Source organism: Pogona vitticeps, chromosome 3 (assembly GCF_051106095.1).
Source record: "Pogona vitticeps strain Pit_001003342236 chromosome 3, PviZW2.1, whole genome shotgun sequence".
Taxonomy (NCBI): domain Eukaryota; kingdom Metazoa; phylum Chordata; class Lepidosauria; order Squamata; family Agamidae; genus Pogona; species Pogona vitticeps.
Genome location: NC_135785.1, coordinates 32,489,057 through 32,509,479, shown reverse-complemented (window position 1 = coordinate 32,509,479; position 20,423 = coordinate 32,489,057). Strand labels below are relative to the sequence as shown.

Sequence of the window (20,423 nt, the reverse complement as noted above, 5' to 3'; positions counted from 1 at the left end):
GAATATCTGGTTAAAATTCTCTTTTTGATTCACAGCAGAAGTACAGAGACTCACAGAGAAGAATAGCTTCAAGTTCCTCAGATAGTCCACCCCTTTTCTAATTAACTGGCACTTAACAATCTCAATAACACACTCGGAAACATTAGTAATAGAAAGAATAAAAATGTTTCATTACTTGCAGTTGGGAACAGATAACAGCAAACTAAGAAACAACAGGGGACGTGGTGGCGCTGTGGGCTAAACCGCAGAAGCCTGTGCTGCAGGGTCAGAAGACTAAGCAGTCGTAAGATCAAATCCATGTGATGGAGTGAGCGCCCGTCACTTGTCCCAGCTCCTGCCAACCTAGCGGTTCGAAAGCATGCAAATGCAAGTAGATAAATAGGGACCACCTCGGTGGGAAGGTAACAGCATTCCATGTCTAAGTCGCACTGGCCATGTGACCACGGAAGATTGTCTTTGGCCAAAACGCTGGCTCTATGGCTTGGAAACAGGGGTGAGCACCGCCCCCTAGAGTCGAACACGACTGGACAAAAATTGTCAAGGGGAACCTTTACCTTTACCTAAGAAACAACAAATAACTGACTTCAACAGACTGAAGAGAAGGAACGATGACTCTCAGCAGAGATGTGGGTCTCTCTTTGAATTCTGAGCCTGGAAGGTATGATTGATTATTACTGGATAGACAGTCACCCCAATCCAGAAAGCCCCGCCCCAGTGAAACAAACTACAGCCAGCATGTGAGGTTGAAAAACTCCAATATCCCTTCTCAAACTTTCATGCAATCACCCTCTTGATGACCCACCTTCCTTCACGAGTTCTGGAAGCAATCTTTCAGAAGAGGCTTGATCATGATTGTCTACTGTAATTTCTGTGGTGGGACACTAGACTATTTTTATGCTTTTCTCAGTCAGGTGATGTGCCAAATGATACCTCATGTTGATGTATTTGGTGCATGCATTTATCTTTTCATTTAGTGATAGCTTGAGGTATCTCTGGTTGTCTTTCATTATTTGGATTGACATCTGTTAATTTATCCCAAAGTCATTCAGCAGCCATAGGAGTGCTCTGAATGCTTCAGCTGTAGCAATGAATTCAGACTCCGTGGAAGACAAAGCCACATCTTGTTTGTAACTAGCCACAAAATAGGACCATAGACATACATCAATAGGAAAACACTAGTGGACTTATAATCTGTACCTACTGTTGTTAACTTTACATACTGTCTTTTAATGTTGTAAGCCACCTTGGGTTCATTTTAAAGGAGAAAGGCAGGGTTGAAATATTTTCATTAAATAAAATAATAAATACTATTTTCTGCCCAGTCTGCATCAGTGTAACCTACAAGCTTTGGGTTTTACTAGCTACCCATGGTTCCTTTCAAATACCTAGCTACCCTTTTTACAGCTGTTGAATCACTTTGTATTGGTGAATTAACTTTTTTTTGCTTAGGATAGAGATTTGCATGAAGTGTCTAGCCAGCTAGTTGCATTGGATTTCTTTTTAAATTAGAATAAAGATTTCTAAGTTTACATCTGCATATATAAATTTAAAAAAAAACTAGAATATATATACAGTGGGGTCTTGACTTGAGAACTTAATCCGTATTGGAAGGTGGTTCTCAAGTCAAAAAGTTCTCAGGTCAAATCTGCATTTCCCATAGGAATGCATTGAAAACCATTTGATCCGTATCTGCTCTTTTCCGTCCATAGAAACTAATGGGAAGCTGCTATTCCACCTTCGACCACTAGAGGGGGATATTTTGTTTCTTTTTTTCTTAGGTCAAGGAAGGTTCAGGGAAGGCAGGGAAAATACAGTCCAGGCAGTGCAGTACCAGGCAGTCCGAAGACTGTCTCCCAATCCACTCTCTAAACGCTGGGAGGAGTGAGGAAGCAGACAGGCACCCTTTTCACTGGCCAACAGTTAACTGAAAGTTCACATTTTGCACTTTCCCTGCCTCCCACGTGGTTTTTTTTCAGTTCTTAACTCAAATCTAAGTATGTAAGTCAAGTCAATATTTTCCTATGAGAGTGGTTCTTAAGTCAAAATGTTCTTAACTCAAGCCGTTCTTAAGTCAAGACCCCACTGTATAGCATACTTTTTTTGGACAAATTATCTATCCTTTTGACAAAGCATTCTGCTTTAGTTTGTTTATACAAATACTAGCAAGCTATCCCTTTGCATGTCCCTTGAATCTTCAAGGAAGCTTATGAAACAGCAAAGAATTCCAGTATGGTGTATTTAAGTATACCGTATTAGATTAGGAGTCAGGAGACCTGGGTTGAAATGCCCACTTAGGCATAGAAATTCACTGGGGGCTCCAATGGAGAATCTTTGAACATCTTACATATCTTGAAATCCTATTAGGGTCATCATAACTCAGAAACAACACATAAAACAGAGCAAAATACAGGATTACTTCAACACCAACACAAGATTTTTTAAAAATTATTCAGCTAATCAAGAATATCAATTCATTCAGATGATGATACATCCCCCTCAGTAGCTCCTAGGGAGAGGATTTATATAACATTTTACATTTTCTCTTCAACCTACATTTGAACCCATAAGCAAGTTCAAACATGTTTATCAGTAATTTTGCCTTTTTCACCAGATTATTCATAAACATGTTCAAATCCAACCATGAACTAAAAAATTGTTGTTTAGTTGTTTAGTCATGTCCGACTCTTCGTGACCCCATAGAGCACGCCAGGCCCTCCAGTCTTCCACTGCCTCCCGGAGTTGGGTCAAATTAATGTTGGTAGCTTCGATGACACTGTACAATCATCTTGTCCTCTGTTGTCCCCTTCTCCTCTTGCCTTCACACTCTCCTAACATCAGGGTCTTTTCCAGGGAGTCTCCTCATGAGATGGCCAAAGTATCGGAGTCTCAGCTTCAGAATCTGTCCTTCCAGTGAGCACTCAGGGTTGATTTCCTTTAGAATTGATAGGTTTGGTCTCCTTGCAGTCCAGGGAACTCTCAAGATTCTCCTCCAGCACCACAGTTCAAAAGCATCAATTCTTCGGCAGTCAGTTTTCTTTATGGTCCAGCTCTCACTTCCATACATCACTACAGGAAAAACCATAGGTTTGACTATACGAACTTTTGTTGACAAGGTGATGTCTCTGCTTTTTAAGATGCTGTTGAGGTTTGTCATTGCTTTCCTCCCCAGAAGCAGGCGTCTTTTAATTTCGTGGCTGCTGTCACCGTCTGCAGTGATCATGGAGGCCAAGAAACTAAAATCTGTCACTGCCTCCATATCTTCCCCTTCTATTTGCCACGAGGTGATGGGACCAGTGGCCATGATCTTGGTTTTTTTGATGCTGACCTTCAGACCGTTTTCTTCACTCTCCTCTTTCACCCTCATTATGAGGTTCTTTAATTCCTCCTCACTTTCTGCTATCAGAGTGGTGTCATCTGCATATTGGAGGTTGTTGATATTTCTTCCAGCAGTCTTAATTCCGGTTTGGGATTCCTCCAGTCCGGCCTTTCGCATGATTTATTCTGCATATAAATTTAATAAGCAGGGGGACAATATACAACCTTGTGCTCCTTTCCCAATTTTGAACCAATCAATTGTTCCGTATCCAGTTCTAACTGTTGCTTCCTGTCCTGCGTATAGGTTTTTCAGGAGATAGATAAGGTGGTGAGGCACTCCCATTTCTTTAAGTACTTGCCATAGTTTGCTGTGGTCCACACAGTCAAAGGCTTTTGCATAGTCAATGAAGCAGAAGTAGATGTTTTTCTGGAACTCTCTGGCTTTCTCCATAATCCAGTGCATGTTAGCAACTTGGTCTCTAGTTCCTCTGCCCCTTCGAAATCCAGCTTCTGGGAGTTCTCGGTCTACATACTGCTGAAGCCTACCTTGGAGGATTTTGAGCATAACCTTGCTAGCGTGTGAAATGTGTGCAATTGTACGGTAGTTGGAACATTCTTTGGCACTGCCCATCTTTGGGATTGGGATGTAGACTGATCTTTTCCAATCCTCTGGCCACTGTTGAGTTTTCCAAACTTGCTGGTATATTGAATGTAGCACCTTAACAGCATCATCTTTTAAGATTTTAAATAGTTCACCTAGAATGCGATCACTTCCACTGGCCTCCATCACCTCCACTGGTGATTTATGCAAATAGGTTGCATAAAAAGGATATGTCATAGAAATCCCCTCCCCGCCCAAACACATAGGAGAGCCTTGTGCTGTCTTTACAAAATACTGTACATTTGTACTGGGGTTCCGTTAGAGAAGGGTGACTTGCACTGACTTTCGGTTTGAGAATTACTATGCTTCCGAAAACTTTCGGTCGGCAGATGAAATACAATCCTTTTCCCCCAATGTTCAATGGAATATACTTTCGAATGGCCTTTGAAGACGACTACGAAAAACGTGGTCATCTCCTTGAAATCCTGCCTTTCTCTCATTACTTGTATAAGGTCCGATCTCAACTCGATGAACACACGCCGAAAGTACACACTTTCCTTGTGATCAGCATTGCAAAGCAAGCAGGCGCTGGGATTATTTTTATTTTTTTGTGGTTTGGCAATAAAGAATCCTCATCTTTCAATGTTCATTGCATGAAAGACTGTCTGCATTCTCTGTACTTTTGTGGAGATCTTGTAGTTCACCGATGAATTGCGAATCTGTTTGTGTGTGTGTGTGTGAGAGAGAGAGAGAGAGAGAGAGAGAGAGAGAGAGAGAGAGAGGTTTTTGAAGCGTCAGTCAAAAGCTTCAACCCGCATGGATCGAAGGCTTGCCATCGCATTGACGGCTAGATCTCTAGCTCGGCTCTCGACTTGCTACTCCTGTTCCTCCCCTTTCCGCTTTGGAGTCTCCTCTCCAATCAGTGAATCGGCGCTCGATTCCTCGCCGCTAAGGCTCGAGCGGCGGGGAGAGAGTCAAGATGGCGGACAAGGCGCCAGGCGGTTCGCAGAAGGCCAGTGGGAAGGTGAGGGCCGCTTTGTGGGGTCAAGTGAGCCGCCCTGCGGCTCTGAGAAGTCGGGGGGAGTCCGGAAAGGAAGCCTTAGTAGCCGCTTGCAAACGGACTGGTGGGAAAGCCGGGCTTGGAGAACTACGCTGCGTAGGGGGATGTGGTGCGCAGGTAGGCGAGCAAACCAGCCCGCGGGCTGGATTTGCGGCCTAGTCTCGCCTCTTTTTCCTTCCGTCCCCGCCGATGGAAGTGCCTGGAGGCGGCTGGATGGGGAAATTGGACGTACCGAGCGCCTTCCAAATTAAAAGGGGTCGAATAGTCTCAGTTTTAGTAAAGAATTAATTGTTGGATTTTTTTTTCCTCCGAGAAAGACGGGGGAAATGAGTCGTGCTGTCTCTCTTCCCCCTTTGGTTTGCTCGAATTTCCGGTCGCCGGGGTTTGGGGCGAAGAGGCTTCCCGAATGGCAGGTTTAGTGGTGCTGACCCTGTTTCTGGAGTTTATACCTCGGTGTGGACTTATTCCCCACCCCTGGTTTCACTCCTCCTCGGCCTCTGAGGTAGCCTGGGAAGTCATGTCCCTGCTTGATAGCATCCTATATACCCGTGTGCGCTCCTTTTGTTTATAATATTCAATTGATGTTTCCTTTATTTTATCAGTGTATATCTTTCTGCCAATGGCGATTCATGGCCGCTAGTAATACTTAAATATGGTACAATAATTAGACGTAGCAGACATGGACCTGCAAAAAGCATGCATTTCCTAAAAAATTAGCTGTTTTGGGAGCCGTTCCGTGATTTTTTTTTAAAAATTACACAACCAGGTGACATTTTATGAGGAAAAAGTATATTTTGCCATCTGTACTGAGCGAAAATCATGATCGTCTGGCTTTTCATTATATGTATGCATCACAAAATAGTAGTTTGCACATTAATGGTGTACAAAGTTTTTTTTTTTTTTTTTTAATGAAGGGATTTACATAGGAAATAAACTTGACTGTAGTGACAAGTTTAAAGTAATGCCAGACCACCGTTTATCATTGCCTGTATTGGTTATGTTTCAGGATTCCATTGACTGAGCCATGTTCAAAAGTCTTAAGTAGTATTTTTTAAGCTTTTACATTTAAATTCTGAAATTGGATTTTTAAAAAATAATTTAAATCAAAAGTGATATTTTTAATCTAAATCAATTTGCTTTTTTAAAAAACATTGATTTTTATTCACCCTATTTTATATGTTGTAAATATATACTGTATTATATATAACATTTGCCTTCACATTGCTTCCAACTTACAACTACCCTATGCATTAATAACTATCAAGTGATACTATATTTCAGAGCCCAGCTCAGGTCTTGCAATCTAGCTTGCTTTATAGATTCAATCCACATAATTTTAGATCACCTTTTCTCTCTTACTATTTTCTGCTTTCCACAGCATGATTGCATTTTCCTGAGTCTTGTCCTCTCAGGATCCATGCAGAGTGTGATAGGCTCAGTTTAAATAGTTTTGCTTTTACCGTGTATTTAGGCTTGATTTGATTTAGGACCTGTACATTTGTCATAGTATCAACATAGTGCATAGTATCAACAATGCCCTCTTAACAACACCATGTTTTAGATGAATCATTTATGTCCTGTCACCTAGTTTCATTAACCAACTTTTAGCTCCATACACAGCAGTTCGGAATACTATAGTACATGTTTGTTTGTTTGTTTGTATCCCGCCCATCTGGTCTATGCGACCACTCTTATCACCATATGATCTTGACCTTGATTTCCAGCAAGAATCCTTTCTTGTTCCTTCATAACTACCATTCTAGGCCTCATTTTTCTTTGATTTCTCGGGTGCAGTCACTATTTGAATTGATGATTGAATCAAAATAAAGAAAATATTTGACATGCCAGTTTCTTCATTGTCAGTGTTACAGTTATGAAATTCTTCCTTGATAAATATTTTTCTATTCTAAACTGTAATCCTGCTTTTGCATTTTTTCTTTCACCTTCAGTAGCCATGGCAAATCATTGTTTATTTTCTGCCAGTTATATGGTATTATCTGTGTATTTTACATTGTTGATGTTTCTTTTTCCAATTTCACTTTTTATATGACTGTATGTAGTACAGTTTTTTGTATGATTTTTTTGCATATGAATTGAACAGATAGGAAGATAAAATGCACTGTCATCTGATACTAGTGTTATGTCGAAACCAGTGGCCCGCATTCTGTTGCTTAGCATAGTACTGTAAATCCCACTAAAGTTGACCCATTGTATCAATGGAGATCTAATGTTATTTCCTTAGTAAGTTCCATCTATTCAAATAGGCCTACTGTAACTGGAATCTACTGTGCAAAAAAAAAAAAAAAATCACATTTTTCATTTTCTCCTTCCAGTTATTTAATTTATTTGATTTCTGTATTGGCCACCAGGTGAAATCCATGTGTATTGTCGTTTGTTCACTTGCCTGAAGTATGTATTTGCAATAAACAAATTGTTGGCTTCAAAAAACTTACAAGTCACTTGTCAGCTTAATTTCTAACTCTTAAGCCAAATTCTCCAAAAATGTTTGTTTTGTTCTCTCTCTTTCTTTGGTATCCCAGTCAACTGTAAATATCTGCAAATCCTGTTTTGACATATAATAAGTTTTCTTCTAGATACTTGCGTAAAAGCTTTCAATTTCTTTATTTTCAGCATTAGTAGTAAGAGTGATTGACAAAAAATGAATGATAATTAAGTTGACAGGGTTTTTATGAAGTGTGATTAACATTGTTTGATCATTGTTAGCCCCTATCTGCTTGTGCTATATTTCAACTCACTGTTATAGCCACACTGTTTCTTTTGAGTTTGTCATTTCCAGAGTAAATTACCTTATCAGTATCTAATTCACAATGTCCGGTTCCCATCCCCTTTAGTTTGTTTACCCTATCACAATACAGTAGTACCTCGGTTTATGAAATTAATGTGTTCTACGGGATGTTATGCAAAGCGAAAAATTTGTAAACTGAAATATGGATTGCCATAGGAACGGAGCTGGTGCTACAAACCTCCAAGCATAATGCATCCTGGGGAAACTTTCTTCGTACTCTGAAAAAAAACCAACAATGGAAAAAACCGTAACCCAGGGCATTATTTTCCATGGATTTTGCTTCGTAAACCGAAAATTATGTGAACCGAGGCGTTCATAAACTGAAGTACCACTGTATTTAAATGTTCTATTTCTTGTTTTATGTTTTTAAGTTTCTCTTGAGTCATATTTTTGTGTTTGTTATACCTGTTGTCAGTGTTCCAGCTAAGGTTCTGTCCTGCTTTGTGGAAGCCTTGCTCCATGTGTGCAGTGGTGGGTGGGACTTCATTTGAAATGGGAAGTAAACAAACTGGCTGCCAGCTGCCCATGCGCAAACCCAGTGGAGCTGTGGGCAAGCGTCTGCCTGTGCAGCTTAGAGGGACATTGACTGTTGTACATCACTGGACTTTCTTTTTGCTTCTATCCACATCAGTAGCCGGATATCTTTTCTGCTCTAACTTAATTGTTTTATTAATTGTTCATACTTGTCCTGTCCTCTTCCACAGTAGCTAACTGAGTGCCTTCTGACCTGGAAGTCCTTTTTCTAGTATTGCTACGGTGGTGCCTCACTAGACAGTTACCCCGCATGACAGTTTTTTCGCTAGACATTCACTTTTTGCCATCGCTATAGCGATTTGCGAAACAGTGATTCCTATGGGGGAATTTCGCTGGACAATGTTTGGTCTCTGCTTCGCAAACCGTTTTTCGCTAGACGATTTTGACAGCTCCCTCTTCGCTCGCAAACAGGACAGCGATTTAAACAGCTGATTGGCGCTTTGCAAAGCGGCTTTCCTATGGGCAATCTTCGCTAGACAATGACAATTCTTCCCCATTGGAATGCATTAAACAGGTTTCAATGCATTCCAATGGGGAAATGCTTTTCGCTAGACATTGATTTCGCTAAACAGCGATTTCAGTGAAACGGATTATCATCATCTAGCGAGGCACCACTGTACTTGTTTCATTTTGGGGTTTCCCACTGTAAGAGTTTTAATGTCATGAGATACTCAGAAGTGGTTTATCATTGTCTTCTCCTGAATACTAAGAGAGGTTTGCTTGAGTATTGCTGCTGTTGTCTGTGAAAGAACCTCTTTCAATGTAGTCTTCCAGTGTTGCTCCTGGCCACTAGTTGCCCTTCAAAAATTTCTCTACTCCCATCAGCATTGGAGCCATTAATTCTCCTACCGGTGTGACCATCAATTCCTGAAAAGAATGAATGATTCATGATCAGGTGTCTCAGCTTTGACCATTATGACTGCTAGGAGTATAGACTCCCCTCAGCACATTAAAGTGTGTGCTTGGAGGTATATTGAAGATGGAATTTATAGTTTCCTGGATTTGCTACTTTAATTGTATACTTTATTTGGAATATCGGATTCCAAAAGATCTCCTGTATGGAGAATTAGTGCAGGGAAATCGCCCCAGAGGGAGACCACAGCTGTGATACAAGGATATCTGCAAGCAGGATCTGAAGGCCTTGGGAATGTACCTCAACAGATGGGAAACCCTGGCATTGGAGCATTCAGCATGGAGGCAGGCAGTGCAACAGGGCCTCTACCAATTTGAAGAGACCCTTCTCCAGCAGGTTGAGGCAAAGAATCATTCCCAGAAGCAACAAAATCAGGGAGCTGGGCAGGGGACAGATTGTATTTGTCTTCAGTGTGGAAGGGATTGTCACTCTCGAATTAGCCTTCTCAGCCACACTAGACGCTGTTCCAAGTCATCCATACAGAACACATTACCATAGTCTCTTGAGACTGAAGGATGCCTCTCTTGTATCCCGGAAACGAAGCAATTCAAATTCTGTGCTATGGTAGTTATGCCATTTGGTTGTTTACCTACAAGTACTTGAGTTTAGTTTTATACATGTGTATCTGTGTCAGCACAACATCCTAGTCTTTTTTGGGGGGGGGTTGTGGATGAGTCTCATTTGCTTATTCTTGCCCTTTCATCTCAGGGAAGTGTGTATACAAGCCTAGGATGTGTTATCAAGACATGATCTCATTGGTCGTGTCCAATAGTATCTATAGTTTTCTAGATTGCAGTTTGACAAATATACAAAAAGGAAGAGAGGGATTAATGCAATAAGCAAATTGCGGCAATAATTGTTCACAGATGCTTAATTGCTGAGGAAACAAATGTAGGGAGACTTTTTTGTGCTGATCTAATTAGTCACTATCAAACTTGCAGGATAGGTGACAAGCTTACAGAAGTTTGCATTAGGATTGTCGCATTGATTTCTGGTCTGGCTGTCAGTTGGATGTAGTGCAAAAAGGAGGCCTCAGTGTACTACAATTTGTCATAGAAAGATGACCGACTGCATCAGCCAGTTATTGCTAGCTTACATTTGTTTCAGTCCTCTGAAGATGCCGGCCACAGAGACTGGCGAAACATTAGGAAGAACACATCCAAAGATCCCAGAAAAACCCACAACAACCATTACATTTGTTTGCTGTTCATTCAAGCTGTGTTCACAGTACTTATTCTTCATGTGAACTGCTGATCATATTTGAGGAAAGTAAAGCACTCACACCTCCCTTCCCAAATCTGTTGCAGTTCTCCAAACCTTTTTCTGGTCTTGCTCACCATATTTAAAAGATCTGGCTGTGCTGCAATTACTAGGTATTACTATTTCATGAAAGATAGCCATTACATAAATGAGTTGAAATTGAAATATATTCATGATAAAATGTATTAAAATTCTGACAATACTGTATTGATGTCCATTGGAATGTTTCTGCTATTTTCAATAGGCTACATCTGTATCTTTTTTGTTTGGTTTATTTGTAGTAGTTCACTAGAAAACTAAAAGGAAATCACAGGTAAAAATAAAACACAAGTGATGATACAGTAATAATTACAGTTTCAGTTTCTAGCAGGTAAGCAGAATTAAGCTGTAGTTTTCCATCTGGAATGTAATTGGCAGGTAACCAGAATTGAAGAACCAAGGCCTGTGCATTAGCAGAGGTTTTGGAAAGCAGGAATGCATGGATCTGACACATGTTCTTGGCTTCATAAAATAAGAATGTTAAATAGAATCACTGACCCAAACGGGCCAGGTTTTTACATGTAGCCTTCCTTTTGTAAGATTAGTGTACTCTTTGTAGAATTACAAATTAAAAGATGTTTTCTTCCTGTGAGACCAGAAGTGAGAGAGAGACCCCTCTCACGGGAGTGCCGTCCCTCCTGCCAACTGCTGAGAAAGAAAATCAAACCCCGCCAGTTTTCCCACCCAGGAAGATAAGACCACCCAGACCAGACCTGGGGAACCTAGAGAAAGGTTTAAAAGAACTAATGGCTAAAGAGGCTGGGACTCTCTTGGCGGGTGCGGGAGAAAAAGGGCAGGAAGTGGCGGAGGCGGGGTTGGGAGATATATAAAAAGAGGGGAAGGGGAGTTACATTATCAGGTAATTGGGAATGGATATGGATAGAAGACTCGTGGACAGGACAAGTGGAAAAGCTAAGGGTCCTGAAGGAAGAAGCGGATGCATGGAGGAGGAGAGAACTCACTCCTAAGCCATCATATTGGGGTGAGAAAGAGACAAAAGAGTGGTGAAGGAAGTTAAGGGAAGAGAAAGAGAAGGTTGAAAGGGAGTGGAGAGAGAAATTGGAATGGAGGATGTGGGAACTGCATCAGAGGGGATTTGATCGACCCCATGGCAGATGGGAGAATCCATGCGGGAATGTGACTGGGTGGACTTTCAAGAGGAGGACACCACCCCCTTATTGGAAGGAGAGAAAGGATTATTATTAAACCTGGACACCCCACCTGAGTGGCCCGGTCCTTGGAATGTTCAGAGTGCAAACCCTTTTCAGTTTGAAGATTGGAAGCCCCCTGTTGACCTGTTGTCTGATGGGGAAAAAGCTGGGAACACGTTAGTAGATACTAGACTATTATTGAATAATCCAATAAGTGTTACCCCTATTGTAAAATCTAAGAAATCTGGTGATTTGTTTGGAGCAAATGAGCCACGTTTTGAACCCTCACACTTCCCTAATATATGTTTTACTAAAACATTGTGGCTTTGCCGTGTACAAAATGATTTCTTGTGTAAGTTGGGGTATACTACTTTTTCTGATTCCTTCATTTTATATAGCCATCTGCAGCTTATCTGTTCTAGCAGGTCAATAATGGGAAGCTTAAATTGGCAACTAGAACTAGTGAAAGTACAGATCTCTGACCTTGATGAGTAGAAGGGCTTTCTTTGGAGGCAAAGCTACTGGTGCATACTGCTAGATGACAATTTGTATAAAAATAGTGTACTAAGAATTTGAACAGAAGATTCTCTGTGTATGATATACAGTGTAGGACTGGATTAATCTTAGTGGTCTGAAGAATTATGAAGCTGAACTTAAGCCCTTGAAGTATTCTTTTCACTTCCATAGTAGTCTTTTCTGCAACATAGTCTGGCAAACTGTGTTGAAATTTAGTACTCTCAGAAACGCTTTATTACACAGCACGGGGGTAGCTGTTTAAAAGGGGATGGAATTGTGAATTACAGTGGTTTTGCACAGGTTCTCTTGCATCCTGGCCTTTGCCTGGAGTGCAGTAATTCTTCCATAGGATTATTTCAGTAAAACAAAAGATGGAAAACATTCTAAATTATAAAGTATTGTGCTATTAATATTATCTTTTAAGCAGAAAGTGCTGCTGCTTGCACTGCATGTGTGAGCTTTGAATATTTTTCCTATATAGTCTTCAGTTACTTTGTTAAAGTAATAGAAAAATGGACTCTTAGTTTTGGAAATTCTGGACCAGAATCCAATGAAAGATTAAGAACGTGTGTCATCCAGTCTGGCCTTTCGCACTATGAAGCCCTAAATGGCTTGGGTCCACACTGTCTAAAAGATCATATCTTTTTCTGTGAGTTTGCCTGGGCATTAAGATAATCAGGGGAGGCCTTTCTCTCAGTTCCACTACCCTCACAAACATGCTTGGTGGGGACACAAGAGAGAGCCTTGTCTGTTGCTGTTCCCAGACTCTGGAATGCCCTCCCACGGGAAGCCAGGCTAGCTTCAGTTTTGCTGTCCTTCCACAAGCAGGCAAAGACCTTTCTGTTCAGGCAAGCTTTTTCTCAGTGACTGGCAGTCTGAGAGGTGGTTTTTTTTCCCCAAATTGTTGTGCTCTGGATTGGATTGTTGTGCTCTGGATTGGACTGTTGTGCTCTTTTGCTTTTACTGTAAATGTGTTTTTAGTATTGATTTTATTTAGCATTTCAATATTATATTTCTTTAATTCTTTTTAAATTTTGTATATTTACTCTTTTTAGCTTTAAGATATTGTCCTTCTAATGTTGTAAGTCACTTTGACTCCTTTTAGGGAGAAAGGTAGGGTAAAGGTATTTTAGATATCTTTAACATTAAAGATATTAATTAAAGATATTTTAGACAGATAGTGGACTGTTATGGAGAAAGCAATTTCAGGATTGTACCTGAAAACGTTTGCATTGTGATGGAGGGTCATCGGTCTGAATAGTTTAACACAGTGGTTCTTAACCTTTTTGAAAGAAACGCCCCCTTGAGCCATTGAGGAAGTTATCATCGCCCCCCTCCCCATGGTGATGATATTTATTTATTTATTTATTTATTTATTTATTTATTTATTTATTTATTTATTTATTTATTTATTTATTTATTTATTTATTTAAGACACTTCAATCCAGTGACCCCTGAAAACAAAATTCAATTCCAAGAAAATGAAATGCCCCCCAAAAGTAACATTTAATAATTTAGTTGCAAGCGAATTTTAAGACGCAAAAAGAAATACAGTATAAAAAGGGCATAAAAACAAACCGCAATGCAGGAACTAAAAATTTCAAGACAAAAACTCTGAAACTAAATTAAGATTGGAGGAAAATATATATTCATGCACACTGTAAAAAGGCTGCAGCCATCTTCACAGGTTTGGCTTGCTCCAGCGCCCCCCTACTGCCCCCCTTCTGCTCCAGCGCCCCCACACCGCCCCTTTTCGTTCTACTGCCCCCCTGAAAAATGAAATCGCCCCCTGGGGGGCATTATCGCCCACGTTAAGAACCACTGGTTTAACATGTTGAAAATGGAAGCTAACATAGTGGTTGCACTGCTAGTAACATTTTTGGTAAAATGCTGTTGGTTCCTTGTCTTGTCATTAGGTGATTGTGTAGGGCTAAACTAGTTTTCAGCAAATTAAAAACAAAAACTAAACAGAAACAGGGTAAGATAAAGGTAAAGGTTCCCCTTGACATTTAGTCCAGTTATGTCTGACTCTAGGGGGCGGTGCTCATCCCCATTTCTAAGCCATAGAGCCAGCGTTTGTCCGTAGACAGTTTCTGTGGTCACGTGGCCAGCGTGACTAGACACAGAATGCCGTTACCTTCCTACCGTGGTGGTGCCTATTTATCTACTTGCATTTTATATGCTTTCAAACTGTTAGGTTGGCAGGAGCTGGGACAAGCGATGGGAGCTCACTACATTGTGTGGATTTGATCTTACGACTGTTGGTCTTCCGACCTTGCAGCACAGAGGCTTCTGCGGTTTAACCTGCAGTCCTTGGTAATAGTGCCTATATGAAAACTACTAATTATGAAACATTGATATAAACAGAAGAAGTGCTGTTAATATATCATTGATATGTCAGATTGGTTGTAAATTTAGAAAAGAGTTTTACAGAGGGGTGGGGGGTGTAATGCACTTTTATTACGTAATTCCAAGTGGCATTGAAATGGTAAACTGTGGCTCAAAAAACTGTCAGACCATCATTGTAGATGATCAGTTGTTGCTCATTATTTAGATAAATAAAGCAGAGATTCTTTAAATTGTCAGTGGGCAGCCAGTGGCTTTGCAGAATTTACTGGACAACAGTTTTTATAATCATTGGTCATGCTGCTTATTGTGCATGATAGTATCAATCTAACTTGTGATGCACCCAGCTGCTTAGGTTAAATATTGTTCAAACATCATGCCAAATAGCAGTTTGCAGGGAAAATACAGTACCATAATTTTTCATTCTTTTATTAGATTGGTCTTGTTTGGTCATTGATGCTTCAAAACTAGCGTCGAGGTCCCAGTGATAGGGTACTGTCTACTACTGTTGTAGCACTCATGAGTCCTGTGATTCACTTATTATTGAATGCAGTCACTTACTATTGAAAGGGGAGAGGGAATGGGCTTGCATAACTTTGTATCCTGTCTGTGTCTGAGTATACTGAAAATTACACCAAGGTTTGCACCCAAAATTACACCCAGTTGACACATTGAAGTTTTAACAGTGGTTCCAAACCATGGGTCCCCAGTTGTTCTTGGACTGCAACTCCCAGAATTCCTGGCCAGCACAGCTAGTTGTGAAGGTTTCTGGTAATTTTAGTCCAAAAACATCTGGAGAACAAAGATTGGGATCCACTCTTTTAAATAAATTTGTTGATATAAAGTAGTGATGACAGGAACATCTGCCTTGAAATTTTGTTGTGATCTGGTTCATTTTTCTTATAACTCTCATTTTTATTTAACTGAAAATAAGTGCTACAAACTCACAGTTATTTAAAAACCTTTGTTTAGCATATATACACTGCTTCTTTAGATTTGCATAAAGTGGCCAGAATAATTAAATCAACCATGAGATTGCTACTTCTCATTTTCAGAAAAATGTTCAGTCTTTTGTTCTTATTGCCATTATTCTATAGAATTTTTTAAAAACTAACTGCAGAATTGTGGGAAAGAGATTATATGAATTCTCCGGATGCTCTTAGAATCAAACACTTGAGTTTTCAATTAAAACTGGAGGCAGTTTAAATCTGTGTCTTTATATAAATGTTGAAAATCAATAAATGCCAATTGAATGTGATTATTGTATTTTCACTATTTTTAGGCCAGGCTGCCAGATACTACACGTGCCACTGGATCGCCAGAGACTCATGTAAGTCTCAAGATGGGTATAAAAATCTAACTGATGGAAAATTAGTTAGCTTGTGGTTAATTCTCTCTGATGGTTATCTAAAAATTTTCACCAGTTGAAAAGAGAATGAGTTATAGTCATTAAGTTTACCATGGTTCATTTTCCCCCACATGGCTTTTACCTCTTATGGATATTGGTTACAGTACAATGCCCTGTGGTATTAGCTGTCCTACAGTTTGATGTGATAGAGATAATTCTTTCTTACGAAGCACTTCAAGATATTAGATGAAAGAAATTTGGATTGCTTTGTTATTCATTGATATGAAGGTTGGCTTTATTCATACAGCAGAGTGACATTGAATTATTTCACTGACAATTATATTAGTATACAGCAGATGTATTGGGGGCAGTATCCATGCTGGTCTGTTGCAGCAAAAGCAACAGAGGGTCTTCTGGCACCTTAAAAGTCTTGACATGTTTTATTTGGTATAAGCATTTGTGGACTGTTGTATACTTCATCAAGTATGTGAAGTGTTGCAAACACATTTACTTATTCAGGGCAGGGAGATGAAATTAGGGCAATTGAAATTTAAAAGTCTAGAGAAGATAGGACTGCAAAGATTACAGGTAGAAAAGAGTGCTCAAACAGTGGGCATAAAAAGAGCAAATTGGGCAGTAATGTAGTCTTGCATAGATGAGTTGATTAGTGTATTTAATGATGTAAAAAGCCTTTATAAGCCATGGGAGATAGACTTGAACCTTCTGGTGAATCGTTGCTCAGCTGTTTCCATTAGAATCTATCTTAGAAGTTCTTTCCTTCAAGAATTGCTACTTTGATTGTATCAGATATTGTAATATTGTATCACAAATTTTTGAATGTTCCTTTTTAGTTGTTTTTAGGTTTGTATTTGTTTATTATTTTGTGTCCAAACTGCCCTGCTGTGTCCTATGCAAAGGATTGTGGGCTTGGTTGGGAAAAGATATATATTATATTGAAGGGAGAACCCCATATAATGTGCATTGTTTTATATCATGGTTAGACATTTTTATAGCATTTTCCTGTATGTAACAGAACAGGAGAAATTTCAGCTGGGACTTGATTTAATTAATACATTTATGTATTGCCAAGCAGCTGGAATTCTAGGTGGCTTATAGCAGTTGCATTCATGTTCTGGCCCTCCAGGTATTTTAGACTTTAGCTAAGCTTTAGCCAACAGTACTAGAGGTTACAGATTCTGAGACTAGAAGTCAAAAAATAGCTGCACCATCAAAGATTGAGAACAACTGGCTTACAAGAATTGTGACACCTAAAAAAAATTAGATGTTCATTTGGGAATAAACACTGCACTGGATATGTTTGGAGAAAGGGAGGAACAAAAGCAGAAGGTTTTTCCAAAAAGCCTGTGAGGTTTAGGTGTGTAAATGTGTCATTATTAATTCTGTACCGAACTCTAGTTCAGGCATTATCTTTCTTCAGAACTTACATGAAAGATTGCTGAAAATGGGATGATCCCCACTAGTCACAGAATACTAGTGTAGGGACAAAGCCAGTTACAGAATTGCAGCAGTGGAAGGCAGGGTTTGGAAACATCAACAGACAAAACTGACAATGTTATATTGACACTAGTTTTTATTTAGAAATTGCTCAGTTCTTTCTCACGGTGGTTTCATTGTAGCAAGGAGTTCAGCAATGTTGTTTCCCTTGATGTAAGTAGAAATGGGGAAATAGAAGGGCTAACTGCAGTAGAATTTATGAGGAAAATAGTTTATGTCAAACTTTTAGAAAACATCAAAGCAAAGTGTCTGCAGCTAGAGATGAAGAAGCTCTATACAGTCAGCAAAAACAAGACCTGGAGCTGATTGTGGCTCTGATCACCAGCTTCTCGTAGCAAAATTCAAGCTTAAACTGAAGAAGGTAGGAAAAACCACTGGGCTAGTTAGGTACAGTCTATACCAAATCCCTTATGAATACACAGTGGAAGTGAAGAACAGATTTAAGGAACTAGATTTGGTGGACAGAGTGCCTGAAGAACTATGGATGGAGGCTCGTAACATTGTACAGGAGGCAGCAACAAAAACCATCCCAAAGAAAAGGAAATGCAAGAAAGCAAAGTGGCTATCCAACGAGGCCTTGCACATAGCAGAGAAGAGAAGGGAAACAAAGTGCAAGGGAGATAGGGAAAGTTACAGAAAATTGAACACAGACTTCCAAAGAATAGCAAGGAGAGACAAGAGGGCCTTCTTAATTGAACAGTGCAAAGAAATAGAGGAAAACAATAGAAAGGCAAAAACCAGAGATCTGTTCAAGAAAATTAGAGATATTAAAGGAACATTTTGTGCAAAGGTGGACATGATAAAGGACAAAAAAGATAGGGATCTAACAGAAGCAGAAGACATCAAGCAGAAGTGGCAAGAATACAATTATAGGAATTATACCAGAAAGATCTGGATGTCCCGGACAACCCAGAGAGTGTGGTTGCTGTACTTGAGCCAAACATCCTGGAGAGTGAAGTCAAGTGGGCCTTAGAAAGCATGGCTAACAACAAGGCCAGTGGAGGTGATGGCATTCCGGTAGAACTATTTAAAATCTTCAAAGATGACTCTGTGAATCTTTTATATGTAATATAACATGCAGCTACACTCAATATGCCAGCATATTGGAAAACTCAGAAGTGACCAGAGGATTGGAAAAGATCAGTCTACATCCCAATCCCAAAGAAGGGCAGTGCCAAAGAATGCTCCAACTATCGTACAGTTGCACTCTTCACACACTAGCAAGGTTATGCCAAAAATCCTACAAGGTAGGCTTCAGCAGTGTGTGGACCGAGAATTCCCAGAGGTACAAGCTGGATTTTGAAGGGGCAGAGGAACTAGAGACCAAATTGCTAGCATGCGCTGGTTTATGGAGAAAGCCAGAGAGTTCCAGGGAAACATCTACCATATTTTTCCGTTTATAAGATGACCCAAAGTATAAGATGATCCCCCTTTCTGACCCCAAATTAGAAAAAGCAGGGATCAAAGGGCTCCCTTTTTGCTAAGCCCAGCGCGCCCTCGCATTTTGAGAAGGCGAAAAGGAAGGAAGCAACAACTCATTTTGCAGAGCCCTGCACGGCGTGCCCTCGCCTTTTGAGAAGGGAGCAATGATTCACCTTCTTTTTTGGTAAGCCCTGCACTGCACCGCTCTCCTTTTGAGAAGGAAAAGGAAGGGAGCATTGACTCACCTACCTTTTTAGTAAGCCCTGCATGTGTGCCCTCGCCTTTTCAGAAGTCAGGAAGCTTAGTGAAAAGGAAAGGAGCAAAGTCTCCCCTTCCTTTTTGCTAAGCCCCTTACCTTTGCAAAAGGCAGTGGTGAAGAGCTGCCTTCCCTGTATAAAACGACCCTCATTTTTTCTCAAATTATTTAAGGAAAAGTGTCGTTTTATACACAGAAATATATGGTACTTCTGCTTCATTGACTATGCAAAAGCCTTTGACTGTGTGGACCACAGCAGACTATGGCAGGTTCTTAAAGAAATGGGAGTGCCTGACCACCTCATCTATCTCCTGAGAAATCTATATGTAGGACAGGAAGCAACAATTAGAACGGGATATAGAACAACTGATTGGTTCATAATTGGGAAAGGAGTACGACAGAGCTGTATATTGTCCCCCGGCTTATTTAACTTATATGTAGAATACATCATGCGAAAGGCTGGACTGGATGAATCTCAAACCGGAATTAAGATTGCCAGAAGAAATATCAACAACCTCAGATATGCAAATGAACCTCGTACCACTCTGATAGCAGAAAGTGAGGAGAGAACCTCTTAATGAGGGTGAAAGTGGAGATGCAAAAAACGGTCTGAAGCTCAACATCAAAAAATCTGAGATCATGGCCATTGGTCCTATCGCCTCCTGTCAAATAGAAGGGGAAGATATGGAGGCAGTGACAGATTTTACTTTCTTGGACTCTGTGATCACTGCAGATGGTGACAGCAGCCATGAATTTAAAAGACACCTGCTTCTTGGGAGGAAAGCCATGACAAACCTTGACAGCATCTTAAAAAGCAGAGACATCACCTTGCCGACAAAGGTCCACATAGTCAAAGCTATGGTTTTTCCACTAGTGTTGTATGGAAATGAGAATTGGACCATAAAGAAGGCTGACTGCCGAAGAATTGATACGTTTAAATTGTGGTGCTGGAGGAGACTCTTGAGAGTCTCCTAGAATGCAAGGAGATCAAACCTATCAGTTCTGAAGGAAATCAACCCCAAGTGCTCACTGGAAGGACAGATCCTGAAGCTGAGGCTCCAATACTTTGGCTATCTCATGAGAAGAGAAATGCCCCTGGAAAAGCCCCTGATGGTGGGAAAGAGTGAAGGCAAGAGGAGAAGGGGACGACAGAGGATGAGATGGATGGACAGTGTCATCAAAGTGACCAAGATGAATTTGACCCAGCTCTGGGAGGCAGTGGAAGACAGGAGGGCCTGGTGTGCTCTGTTCCATGGGGTCATGAAGAGTCAGACACGACTTAATGACTAAACAACAACAACAGTGCTTAAAGCCCTGTCAGTTTCCAGTTTTATTAGTGAG

The 20,423-nt window shown here is 40.3% G+C and overlaps 1 protein-coding gene across 8 annotated transcripts in view; it reads left to right on the top strand.

Annotated features, from left to right (window-relative positions):
* Positions 1-4,802: 4,802 nt before the first annotated feature.
* U2SURP (U2 snRNP associated SURP domain containing) overlaps positions 4,803-20,423 on the top strand; it is a 61,228-nt gene continuing 45,607 nt past the window's right edge. For 4 of the 8 annotated variants that reach the window (XM_078389137.1, XM_020802000.3, XM_020802001.3 and 1 more), the window contains exons 1-2: positions 4,803-4,940; positions 15,824-15,871. In XM_078389137.1, the coding sequence (XP_078245263.1) occupies positions 4,896-4,940; positions 15,824-15,871 (93 nt within the window). In that variant the 5' untranslated portion in view covers positions 4,803-4,895. The remainder of the gene's footprint in view (positions 4,941-15,823; positions 15,872-20,423) is intronic. The other 4 variants (XM_078389138.1, XM_078389139.1, XM_078389140.1 and 1 more) reach the window with 3 other exon arrangements.